The sequence below is a fragment of the Centroberyx affinis genome, unplaced genomic scaffold (assembly GCF_046629955.1).
Source record: "Centroberyx affinis isolate AG114_WGS23_722 - 3 ecotype Tasmania unplaced genomic scaffold, CSIRO-AGI_Caff_v1 ptg004491l_1, whole genome shotgun sequence".
NCBI classification, from domain to species: Eukaryota; Metazoa; Chordata; class Actinopteri; order Beryciformes; family Berycidae; genus Centroberyx; species Centroberyx affinis.
In genome coordinates, this window is record NW_027282144.1 from 124,308 (window position 1) to 137,384 (window position 13,077).

The following is a 13,077-nucleotide window of genomic DNA, read 5'->3' on the forward strand; positions in this document are numbered from 1 at the left end:
CAAAACCCTGAGTATCTCTTGTTTCCATTACACTGTTCTAATCAGGTATCCACTGATGTGCCATTCTATCTCAGTGCAATATTTGGTTGAATAGCAAACCAGAAATACACTTGAGCCTATGGACCAGAATTTTAAAATACCTTTGCACAAACCATGTTGATGATTAAATACTGTTTCTTGTCGTAACCGTGAATCTCAATAAGAACCTAAAAGAGAATGAATGACACAGTAGATAATTTAAAAAATAAAGTTTTATTTTTTTTTAATCAGTCATAGTCCTGTGTGATGTTTATGTTGACAAGGAAATGGCAGATTTGAACAGGTAATTCACAAATCTAAATTCATTTTGATTTACAGTTTTATGTTCCATGAACAGCTGAACACTTTAAGGAGACCATATGCATTTATTTAATGAAAAGCAGATCATGTGAAAACATAGTATGCTGTCATCAAATCAAATGCACATATAAATTGTAAGTCCTCTATTTAAACAGAAGATGGCAGTGTAGTTGATAAAGGGTGTTATGGCCAATATTTTACATGTAAAGGTAAGTTTGATGAAATAATAAGGCCACTACAGACAGCAGAATATAGGGATATTTATGGAGTTAGTTTTGTCCAAACCAACCAAAAATAACAGCAACTCAAAACTATTATCATTACAAAAAATGAAAAAGATCTAAAATGTGATATGCTTTGTTTCAGTTTAACCAACACATGAAAACCTGACCTAAACATGATTACAAATGTGTGTATTTATGCCAGTGTAGGTTCCATATCCTGGCCATCAGTGACCAGTATCAACAGTAGTATTAAAACAGTACTGTAAATGTATTATTAACTCTCTAGAGGTCTGTATACAGTGCGTACAGAGACTACATAAACCATATTTTAATTGAAATGCCTCAACTTGACTGAAATCAAAACAAAACTGTAGTATGTCACTTGCTTCCAGACTCTTTCATTTAATATTACCTTGCAACTAAACTCTAAACATCTAAACTTCAGTATCTTGGATGTAAGCTTCAGTCCAGCTGCTGTATCCTTTCATTTGAATCCTTTTGGGGATCCTGGCAAATTCATCCGCCCATTTATCAATTTGGTCAAACCAAAGTGATGGGAAACAAGTCAAGTTTTTTGACCATCTCGCCATTTTCGCACAGGCTTTACTTGACAGTGTTCAAGTCTTCCCACCCTGAGCGTGACGTCAGAGGAAAATGGCCGCCGTGTGAATATGCTGAATGACGTGTGTATGATCTTGTTCAAGCTGGAACACAAACTGACCAGTCCCACACTGAAAGTATAATTTGAAACCTTACAGCACCATCTAGTGGCTGTTTGGTGGTAATGACTGGATTTCTATCAACAACACATGAATGACTTCAATTCAAATTTCAAATTGTTTTCCAAGTTTTATCTGTGTCACATGTGGATCCAGTTTTGAAATATGGAGTGATCAATACTGTGCCACACCCTGAGTGCTTATGTAACCTCATGAAAAACAACTACAGTCATCCCAAAATACATTTTACAAAGATCCTACTATGCAAATATCAAAGCAAAACTTCTACAGGTAAAAATATAGACAGAAATTCAGTAATACCATAGAAGATACAAAGTGCCATAAGATTACTATAATTACCACACACACTACAGGAATATTAGGATTGCATTTAGGAACAAACCCCTTCATCATTTAATCATTTTTAGATCTAAAGAATGAAATCCTTTTTCTTTTTTTAATTCATACTAAATTGTAATAAGGCAGTAGCATATAAAATGCGCCATAAAAATGTCACTGTATTGGCAATGTCAGCATTCCTATTCCTATGATAATAATAATCTTATAGGCTATAGGGCGACAATAATGGATCAGCCTTAGATAGATTCAAAGGCATCACAACATGTTTGAAGATTATAATGATTTTGTCAGGAAAAAACGGATTTATTCAATTTAAAATCGATGCTTCTAAGATGTTAGGCTTGAGCGGTTTAATGTTCATGAATAACAATATCAACGTGAATGACTGTGGCCACACTAAAATGTTTTGGCATTGTCATTCAATATAAAACTCACTAATTTTTTATGATAATGTTTCATCATCATGTTTTGCATAGCCTGCCTGATTTGAATTGGTACTAAAAAACTAAAAACTAAAATAAAAAGTAACGCGTTACACCTAACATTGACAATGACTGAAAGAGCAGTAAATAAGTACGTTAGCTAAGTTAGTGTGTGTGTGTGTGTGTGTGTGTGTGTTAGCTTCGTTTTACCTGCTTGACAGATACTAACGAAGAGAAGAGGCGGAAAAAATCGCAGACATTTAGCTGCTAGATGAAATCCCTGGTAGGTTTATTGATGAAAGATGAAACCAACTTCAGAGGGGAGCGGACTTCTGCCGCTCTGGGTCCTAGTGCCGCTCCAGAACGCTATGGTATCCTATGGTTAGTGAAGCTTCTATCTGTAAAAAAAAAAAAAAACCGTCAACGTTCGATCGTGACGTCACAATTACTCTTTGACGTAATAAACCCTTAAACCCCTTTTAAGCTTGCAACAGAAACATGGAGACATTTCAGAACACTAGCTAGCCTACTGCACACTGCATTGTTTTTGTATTTGCAATGGCTGACCGTCCCAGACTTTGGCCACTGGGAGGTAGAGCCACACAGCTTCCGCCCCTGCAGGAGGCTGCTCCAGTTCCGCAGGGCGGAACTGGAGCTCCTGACCTCCGCCCCAGGAGGCCGACCACAGCGGGCTCGCGGCTTCCGCCATTTGTCATCACCAGGACAGGTGAGCTAATGAGGGCTCCTGCCCCACCGGCCCAACCCAAGCCAAGCTCTGGTCTGAGCAGACCTGCTCGCAGCACCAGAGAGAAGGAGGGTGCTCCTTCGCTGCAGAGACGCATTTGTGTGGTTTTCCTGAAGGATGCAGGGCTCAGCCAGGCTTCCGCCCCACACCGTGGACCTAAGGCTCCTGACCTCTGCCCCAAGAGGCCGACCACGGTGGCATCGCAGCTCCAGCACCTGAAGCCGATGGCTCAGCCGCCGGCTTTTCTCAACACCAAGAGAAATGAGCCAATGAGGGCTCCTGCCCCACCGGCCCAACCCAAGCCAAGCTCTGGTCTGAGCAAACCTGCTCGCTGCACCGGAGAGGAGAAAGAGGCTCAGAAGTCGGAGACTGCTGTGAAAACATCTGACAAATATCGCAGCCCATATGTTATTCCCAAGGATTTGGATATCATTAGGAAACAAGATGAACTCGAGGCACAGGAGAGGAAGTCCCAAAGAAGCCTCCCTGTCCATATGAAGAGTACCTACTCGTCCAGACAGAAAACCCATAAAAAAGAGTACAGCTGGGAAGAGGAATCTGAGGATGATGCAGAGGCAAGCCGCACACCTGCAAGCCAAACTGACGTCAACAAATCCCAGCCTCTCAGATTCCAGGAGTATAAGACCTATAGCGAATTCTCAGCTATGCTAAGAGAAATTAGCATAATAAATCGTGTCACACAGTTCCAAAACGATTTCATCAAAGAGCTTGAGATGAAAGTGGAGAAGGAACGCCAGGCGGTCCACCTTGCTGAGAAGCAAATGGAGGAAAATTCTGCTTACGTCCAAAACGCAGTCAAAGAAGCTGATGAAAAAATAGGGAACGCTCTCAATATGCTCCAGGAGCAATTCAGACTGACTTCTGAGAAAGATCTAGCAATTAGGAAGCTGACAGCAGAAAAGCGGGCAATAAATCGTGACATAGAAGAGTTTCGTGAAAGGCTGCAGAGGCTCGAGACCTACAGGGAGTTTGTGAAGGAAGTGGCTGAACACCAAGAGAGGGAGAATCTAGGTGCCGAGTGGTCCACCATTGGTAGTAAGCCTGTGCTCCCAGCAGCCAAAGATGACAGCAAACCGGCCCCCAGCAGGCATGGCAGTCAGGATTCAAGAGTTGGTAACGGTAATGAACTGTTATCAAGACGCCACAGCCTGCAGGCAGGGTGCAGTGTCAACAAGAAAGTCATCGCTCAGCCCAGTGCTACAGTGTCAGAGGAAACCATAACATCAGAGGTCCAAGACACAGCAGCAGACTCTGACAGCGATGAGGAGCCTGAGGAGAAGATCATGACCACAACGGAGTTGCAGGATATCATGTCTAATCTAAAGAGGCAAAACTTTTTTCTCCTGTCGCAATTTCATGAAATAGACGAGGAAAAAACGTACTTGACCATAAGGCTCGAGAAGTTAATGGAGAGATATCACAAAGCGGTCCAAGAGTCCAAGGATGATTTAGCTTATGGTGAAAGCTATTTGAAGGAGGAGAACAGTTACATCAATGACCTGGAGACGCGGTGTGATATATTCATAGATATAAACGGCCACCCTGAAAAGCAGAGAAGGATGCTCGCAAGCCTAAATGAAAAAGTGTTGCATTTATTCACAACATATTTTGATGGACCGGTCTTGCCTAACCTCACTTCAGTAGACATGCTGTACAAAATCGAGAAGAAGATCGTGAAGCTGCAGGACAAGCTGGACGCACTGCCAGATGAGAAGGTGGAGGCTGCGAGAGCCATGGTGCTGAGAGAGGTGAAGCAGCAGCAGTGCGAGGAGAGGAGGCTGAGGCGGCAGCGGGAGCAGCAGCTCAGGTGCAGACTCGCCCTTGAGAGGGCCACCTGTGACAACAAGCCATACACCATCCGCAGGTTGATGCCTCGATCTGAGCCTGCAGACGTAAAGAGACTACATAAACACCAAAAGTGGAAGACTGTGGAACATGAGGCGGCATTGGAATTCTACAATCTGTCTTAAGTATGTCCGAAAGTCTAGCCCCGTCCTGATCCTGATCCTGACCGGTCCTGACGCTGACCTCTGACCTCTGACCGAAACACAGTCTACCATCAGCCGGCACTTACCTGCACAACTTTACCACCTTTCTGTGTGCTTTACTTGCATTTAAAAAAATAATAAAAAAAATAAATAACTTTAAAATTATCAATTTGCCACTTTGCTTCTGTTAGGATAAGAATAGCTGATAGAATAGTAACTCCATCATGAGTTGTTTGTCAGTAAAAACACTGAGCATTTGCTGGTTACAGCTTCACATGCGCTAAGATTTGCTGATTTTTCTCTGTTTCATCTCACTATAAAATGAATACTTTGTTTTTTTGGCTATGAAATGATTAATCAATTAATTGAAAAAATGAATCAACAAATAAATCAACACTGAAAATAATTGTTTGTTGCAGAGCTGCAGAATGAGGTTGCAGGAAAACAGAAGAAGCCTCTTATGTGAATTTGATTTGATTCAAATTCATAAACTATCTCAACTTCAGACTTTGCATAGTTTGGTTGCCACACAGAGTCCAGCTTTCCTGAAACACACGATCGTCTCACCAACAGAAAATGAGCAGAAGACGAGGACTTTTTGCTATGAAGCACCTGCTTCAGCTCATCAGTGTGAAGGACGGAGAGACACGAGGTGATTTTCAGTTCTCAGCTTCTCCCAAATCACACAGCGGACGGATTCTGTCCTCTTCTGCTGAGCCGCTGGGCCTTCATGGTGATGAGCCTGACCCCGTTCACACAGAGATCTCTGGCTTCTGGACGTTTTATTCAGACGATTCTGTTGTTAAGACAGCAGTAGCTTAGCTGAGGTTTATGTCAAATAATTTGCTTTCAATATCCTGCATATCATACTATAACTCACTGGCCAAAATAATTGCAACACCAGCTTTCTGTAAAACATGAAAGAGCTGTCACATGTCCCTGTACTTAATCTGACTGTTTTGTCACTTTCAATTCATGTGCAACTTTTAGATTATGGCTCGGTTATTTGATGAGCATGACAATTAATCATAATTGAGTGGTAATCATATTACTATCAAATAATAATTTATGATTCAAATGCTGATATTTTGTGATAAGAAGTGAGTACACTCTCTAGCTAATCTAGGGCAAAACTAGCAAACACTTTGGTCCCCAGTAACTGGAGTTGTGCAGTGAAAAACAAATTATTATTAGTTGATAATAATATGATTAATAGTTAATTATGATCAATTGTCATGCTCATCAAAAAACCGAGCCATAATCTAAAAGTTGCACATGAACTGAAAGTCACAAAACAGCGTAGATCAGTGATTCTCAACCTTTTTCATATCAAGGACCCCTAGTTTAGTCCACAATAGAGCCATGTCATGTCATTAGAGCCAAATCTGAGAATATTTTTACTAGTGGTTTGACTGCCTGTTGTGTTCATGCTGGGTCCAGCAGGGGGCAGACTTGCTGCAGATTGGGACAGATTGACACAGCAGTGGGCTGCCATGTTGTTGGGTTTTACCCTTTATTCATCCAGGGAAGGTTGACTGAGTTCATATGCGCTTCTCCAGCAACACAGAGCAGTCCAACCTTTAGGCCACTGGCTCTCAAAGTGGGGTCGGGGGACTCACAGGGGTCCTTCAGGGGGTTCCAGAGGTCCTATTATAGCCATTCCTGCTAAATAAAAAGCCATGAATGTGTAAAGTGAAACTAGGCAAAGAACTTTGTACCGATGTCCATTCTGGGCAGGTTGTGGAGCGATTTAGTGAAGGCCAGAGTAACGCACCTGTTTGTCAATGCAGAAGCTGTTACCATGACGACGTGAAAAGTTGCGTGCAACCTTGTTGCATCAAGTTGAAACTGAACTTTCTGCGACTAGGTTCATGCAACAGCCAATCAAAATAGACGACATACTGCTTGTGACATGGACCCAAGAAAAATGAACCTGTCATCCAGTATTTTGAAGGTTTGTGGATTAACTTTACATTTACATATTGTCATATTCCATATTCTAGTTCAGTGATTCTCAACCTTTTTCATATCAAGGACCCCTAGTTTAGTCCACATTTGATGAGATTTTGTCTGTCAGACCCAAATCTGAGAATATTTTTATTGTCAGATATTAATTTTCTCCAGAATTCCATGGCTGTCTGTATTGCAGGTAGAGAGATAACAGAGAAACTATGATCAGAACAGTCATTCTTCTACATTCTCTAATTGTGTGTTGAACCCCATGATTTTATTTTTATCTCCTATGCCAGTGATTATCAACCTTTTTCATATCAAGGACCCCTAGTTTAGTCCACATTAGAGCCACGGACCCCCACTTGATGATATTTTGTCTCTTGGGCCCAAATCTGAGAATATTTTTAGTGTCAGATATGATTTTGTCCAGAATTCCATGACTGTCTGTAGAGAGATAACAGAGAAACTATGATCAGAACAGTCATTCTTCTACATTCTCTAATTGTGTTCACTTCTTGTAAATGAAATAATGCTGAAGTTTAACAATAGATCAATTTGCTGGGGACCCCCTGGAACCCCCTCAAGGACCCTTAGTGGTCCCCGGACCCAACATTGAGAACCACTGTTCTAGTTGAAGTGTTTCCCATATAGAAAGTTAACTTGGCAGTGGACTGGATATAGCTGGATATAGCTCAAGTTATGTTTATATTACATCACAGTGAAGAGATTTAATATGCTGAATTACTTTCTTTTTAACTTGATGTCAACACAAATACTTGTTGCTGTCGTAAAACACATGACTTTCCCCCGTTTCAACCGCTGAAACTATCGCAGAGCGTGTTGTTGCGTCTAGTTTTGAACAGTAAAGCTGCATGAACCTCATGCAACTCACAACTCACCAACGCAACCAAGTTGTGTGAATAGTTTCACTGTGTAACACCGGCCTAAAACTCAAACTGCTTCTCACAAGAAGTACAACACACACACACACACACACACACACACACACACACACACACACACTGTTCTGCTTTGCTGACTGTACTCCTTGGTGCAGCTGACCCATAATCCTATTAGGCGGTGTATTTCCTGTCTGCCTTTTTATATTCCAGTCTGCAGCCAAGGTACAACACAGTCACCTTGGCGCTGAGTTCACATGTTGCCACGGCAACAGCGACATTGCCTCGTTTCCAGAGCGGGACGCCAGTTTACAGGAAGCGTCTCCCCGCACAGCGTCGCTCTTCCCTTCCCATTTTAAAGGTGACATGGTTTTCAGATTTCATGATTTTGTTTTGAAGTTTTGTGCCGTGGCCCAGGATAACGATCATGATCTTCATGATGTTTTGCAAATAAATGTAAATGCTGCAAACTGGACCCTGATTGGACGGATTTTTAGTCATTCGCGAGTGAGGGAGCCAATCAGGACCGAGTCCGGCTGTGATGTCACGCCACCTTCATGTCCGAACGGAGGCAGCGCGAGAACGGGACGACATCTCATTAACACGTTTGACTCAAAAACGCCTGCATCCAAAATTTTTGAATTAAAAATGAACCATAAACGAACTACAGCGGATTACATTCACTTTTCACAAATAGAGTTAATTGTATCACTGTGAATATAACTGATCATTTCGGTGGATTCACACTTCTGCTATTTGTGACACCAAGTGGAAGATACTGAAGTCTACCAAAAAAAACAACACATATCCTACTTGTAATTACACTTGGAGGCTGAAATGAAATTTTTTTGTCCACTCAGCAGTTTGTATAAACGGCAAATCCGACATGACTTGAACGCATCATTACTGTAGGTGGCAAAGAAGGAAAGACTTTTTGAGAATAACTCTACTCTCTTTAATCTCACCAGTCAAACAAAATCATACTTTTAACAACAATGTCTGCACAAAACATCTTTGATCACATCATGCGGATGAGGTTGAGTTTCGATGTTTTTGCGGTGTTTCCCCTGAGGAGGGCGCACGCTCGCCGCATGTCAGAAACACAGCTGACAGGAAGCCGTCTGACTCATGTGTGTGTGGTCAGTGGAAGTGAGTCATGGTGGGAATCTTCTTTAAAGGGTTTGTGTGTGTGTGTGTGTGTGTGTGTGTGTGTGTGTGATTTTTGTTTTGTTTTGCAGTTAGTTGGTCCATTCTGAGCTGAGAACATGGTGAATACACACAGATTAGACTGTATTATGATTTTAATACACAGTGACCAGCAGACAGTCAGACTGACAGACAGATTAACCATGACCTCTCCTCCAGACACACACTCACACACACACACACACACACACACACACACCTACAGACAGGTTACAGGTGGACCACTCCCTGTCCAATACACACAGCTTCTATCTAATCAGCTGCAGTGTATAATGCGTCATAATGTGTCAAGTGGCGTAGAAATTATACTACAATACAAACATTATGTAGTACATTCATCTGGGACGGAATCAATACTGTTAATAATTGATAATAACTGTTAATACTGTTAATGATGTCATGCTGTATTTCCCGAACGTCTCCCGGTCCAAAATGGCGGCTCTAGAAAGAAGCCCTCGCTCTTTGATTCTGAGGGACTGACACCAAAACCTGACGTTTACCGCTGAGGTTTTACATCCTGAAACATTTTCTCATATCAAACTCCACTGGAGCTGCTGGGAACATCTGGAGGTGACGTCACCTCGTCTACGATTGGCCGGTTATCCACCAAGAAGAGAAACACAACTAACTACTGGATGGAGTTTTTTTTTTATTATTATTATTTACTGAAACAATTTTCTGTCGATCAACTAATTGATTGATCAACTAATCCTTTCAGCACTAGTTGATTCAGTTACTTTAAACTCCAAAGCGAATTCAAGTCCATACCTGTGTGTGGGCGATTGCTGTCTAACTGAAAGGGTGTGTGGAGAGAGAGAGAGAGAGAGAGAGAGAGAGAGAGACAGAGAGAGCGAGACACAGAGAGAGAGAGACAGAGACAGAGAGACAGAGAGAGAGAGGAGGTTTGTAAAGGATCCAGGATAAAACCATTAGATCTGCCTGCAGCTGAGGGAACAGAGGATCAGAGAGTCTCCTGGGACGAGTCAGACTTGAGTCACAGTTTGAATTGCTTGAGATTGACTTGATGCATGAAGAGAAGACTTGAGACTGGACTTGACTTGGGTTCTGGTGACTTGGGACTTGACTCTGACTTGTACTCTGATGACTTGAAAAGGTTTCTAAAGTCTTGACTTGAGATCTTGTGTTTGTGTAAATGACTTAGATTGAAAGTGATGAGATTTGTTCCAGCAGACGACTGAATTTAAATTCTGTTTTCTGAATTTGTATGGAATGATTGAATTTATTGAAGTTGAAACTGATGCTCTTACCAAGTTTTTATCCTATTAAAACCATATTGCATTGAAAAGTCCTAGATATTTAGTTTTCTTTAAGATATTAAATTGATACTGGACTCTTGATTTGTTCTGACTTGACTTGCTGTTCTACATTTAGACTTGAGACTTGACATTAATGACTTGGACTTGACTTGGACTTGACTTGGTAATCTACATTTAGACTTGGGACTTGACTTGAGACTTGAGCCTCAAGACTTGAAACTGACCTGGCAACCTTACAGGTTTCTCTAAAGATTTCTCTAAAGAGTGTGTGTGTGTGTGTGTGTGTGCATGTCTACTTATTTTATTTTTCTGCTTTCATGTGTTTTATTCTTCTTGTGTTTTAATTCTTGTCTTTTATAACCAATTTCTATAAAGCACTTTGGCACAAACTGTTTTTTTTTGGGGTTTTTTTTTAAAGCGCAGCATAAATGAACTTGAACTTGAACTTGAAGGTTTCATCAGAGCAACGGTGGGAAAATGTTAACTGGAGTTACAAAATGAAGATCAGCGGCCTGGAGCTGCAGGTTTTGGGCGATGCGGTCGGCGGCTGTGACTCGGGGCGAGGTCAGGCTGGGTGTCAGCTCGGGTTTCTCCAGGGTTTACAGTTACAGAAGTGCCGCGATGCAAACGTGGGAACTCGGTTGCGCCACTCGAGACATTCAAACTCTGTCAAACAGTTGCGACAGAAACGGCACAGAGCACAATCATCGCTCATTTCACCATCAAAGGAATCGGACTGAACTCCTCACACGGCCTCGTGCGGCCCGGCTCCTCCGCCGCTCCGTGTGAAGCACTTCCCCCAGAAATAACGGCGCATTGTAGTTCGGGACAATGCGAGTCTTTTGTGAAGGAGTCGGATTCACTGAGGGACTCGCCGCTCTGACGCGGGCGGCGTCAACACAGCGGAGGTCAGGCTGGGTGTCGCTATTGTGTCGCCACACACGGGAAATTCAGTTTTATCCACAAACGTGTTCTCACAGCGAATGAGGAGCGATGACAGGTGGAAAGAGTCCTAGAATGTCCTGGAATGTTTGCTGCTATTTTACTTAAAGCCAGTGGTGGACGAAGTATTCAGATCTTTGACTTCAGTAAAAGTAGTAATACCACAGTGTAAAAAAGTAAAAGTCCTGCATTCAAAATCTTACGTAAGTCAAAGATCAAAAGTATTAGCATCAAAATCTACTTAAAGTAGCAAAAGTAAAAGTAGTCATTATGCAGAATGGCCCATTTCAGAATCATATATATCATGTTATTGGACTATAATTATTGATGCATTAAAGTGTTCATCACTTTAAAGTTGCAGCTGGTAAAGGTGGAGCTCATTTTAATTACTTTATATACTGCTGGGTAGCTTAACCTATAAAAAATATATCCTAATTTATTAGTTGATTTATAATTTGTATTAATAATCTAAATCTGCAAAGTAACTGAAATGTAGCGGAGTAGAAGTATAAAGTAGCATGAAATGGAAATACTCCAAAAAAAAGTACAAGTACCTCTAAATTGTACTTAAGTACAGTACTTGAGTAAATGTACTTAGTTACATTCCACCACTGTTTAAAGCAATATTCCATTAAGTTTTAACTTGGGGATTATTCGGCTCTTGACCGCCATGAAAACCAGAATATAAACTTCTCACCAGGATCAGATGCAGCTGGACGAGTTTGTAGCGTTCAGATTTTTACTTCCAATTCATTTGAATGGAAACTGACATCGAACACGACGGTGAACAGATTCAACAAAAACGTTTTTATGTTGTAGCCTGGTGTCCAGCCCGTATGAATCACAGTTTTCAGCACTCTTCGAATTTGCAATCGCCATGCAAATTCGAAGAGTGCTGAAAACTGTGATTCATACGGGCTGGACACCAGGCTAATTATTTTGGGTCATTCCTCACATTTGTTCTCAATTTTGTTGTTTGGAATTTGATTAAAACAGCATTACCCAGAATTCCATGCAATCATGCTGAATTGGGTCAAGGTTAACGACCTTAGATGTTTTTTTTGTTTGTTTGTTTTTAAAAAAGGCCAACTGTGGTAAGAAACAGAACATGGAATTTCACTGAATTTCATTGAATTAAATTAAAATTCCGGTTCAATTCCAATTCTGTTTTTTTCAAACTCCAATTCCTGAGTTGAATTGGTGAATTGATGAGTTCATTGATTTTTTTTACCGTGCCATAATATCATGCTGAACATTTTGTGCTCGTCCGTCATGTGAACTAAAGCCGTTTGGCCTCTTCCTGCATGTCGCTGCTGGGATACCACACACACACACACACACACACACACACACACACACACACACACACACAGGCAGAGGCACAATGACTGGAGGCCATTCAGAATCAATGAACTCTTGTTGCAGCGAGGAGACGTCGCCCCGTCCGTCTGGGTCACAAACAGAGACAAATTCAATTCACCCCAGTGTTTCCCTCTGGCTGACAGAGACGAGTCTCCGCTCACTTTGACTCACAGGCGAGACGATCTGATGACCCGCTATGGGGAGACTGTGCTTTTCCAGTCTCTCTCTCTCTCTCTCTCTCTCTGTGTGTGTGTGTGTGTGTGTTGGTAAATATGTTTTGTTATTGGTCTACAGTGTCAGTCAGTTGACCAGTGCAGCTATTTTTAAAACGTACTGATGGTCAAGTGAAACCTCGCCGAGTTCAGGCCAGGTCAGCAGGTCAAAGGTCACAAACGCTTTTCTGTAACAGCCACAGCCAGACTCAGTACAGTCAACACCTTGAGCTTTATCAGCCGGGGGGGGGAGAGTGGGGGAAATATCAGCTGTGGAGTGTTTGCCAGTTAACCAAAGATTGTATTTTCAGTTCTGCAAACATTTCTAGGAAGCAGAGCTGCGCTGGAGGCAGAAATAATCTGATTGGTTGAGTTAAACCTCAGTGGGCGGAGCCAAAGAACCACAGA

General features: G+C 41.8%; 1 protein-coding gene across 1 annotated transcript; it reads left to right on the forward strand.

Moving 5' to 3' along the window:
- The first annotated feature begins 2,799 nt into the window (after positions 1-2,799).
- Positions 2,800-4,800, forward strand: LOC139665221 (cilia- and flagella-associated protein 100-like). The gene has a single exon (XM_071544212.1). It carries the CDS (start codon positions 2,800-2,802, stop codon positions 4,798-4,800), a length of 2,001 nt encoding a protein of 666 aa, XP_071400313.1.
- The last annotated feature ends 8,277 nt before the right edge of the window (positions 4,801-13,077 follow it).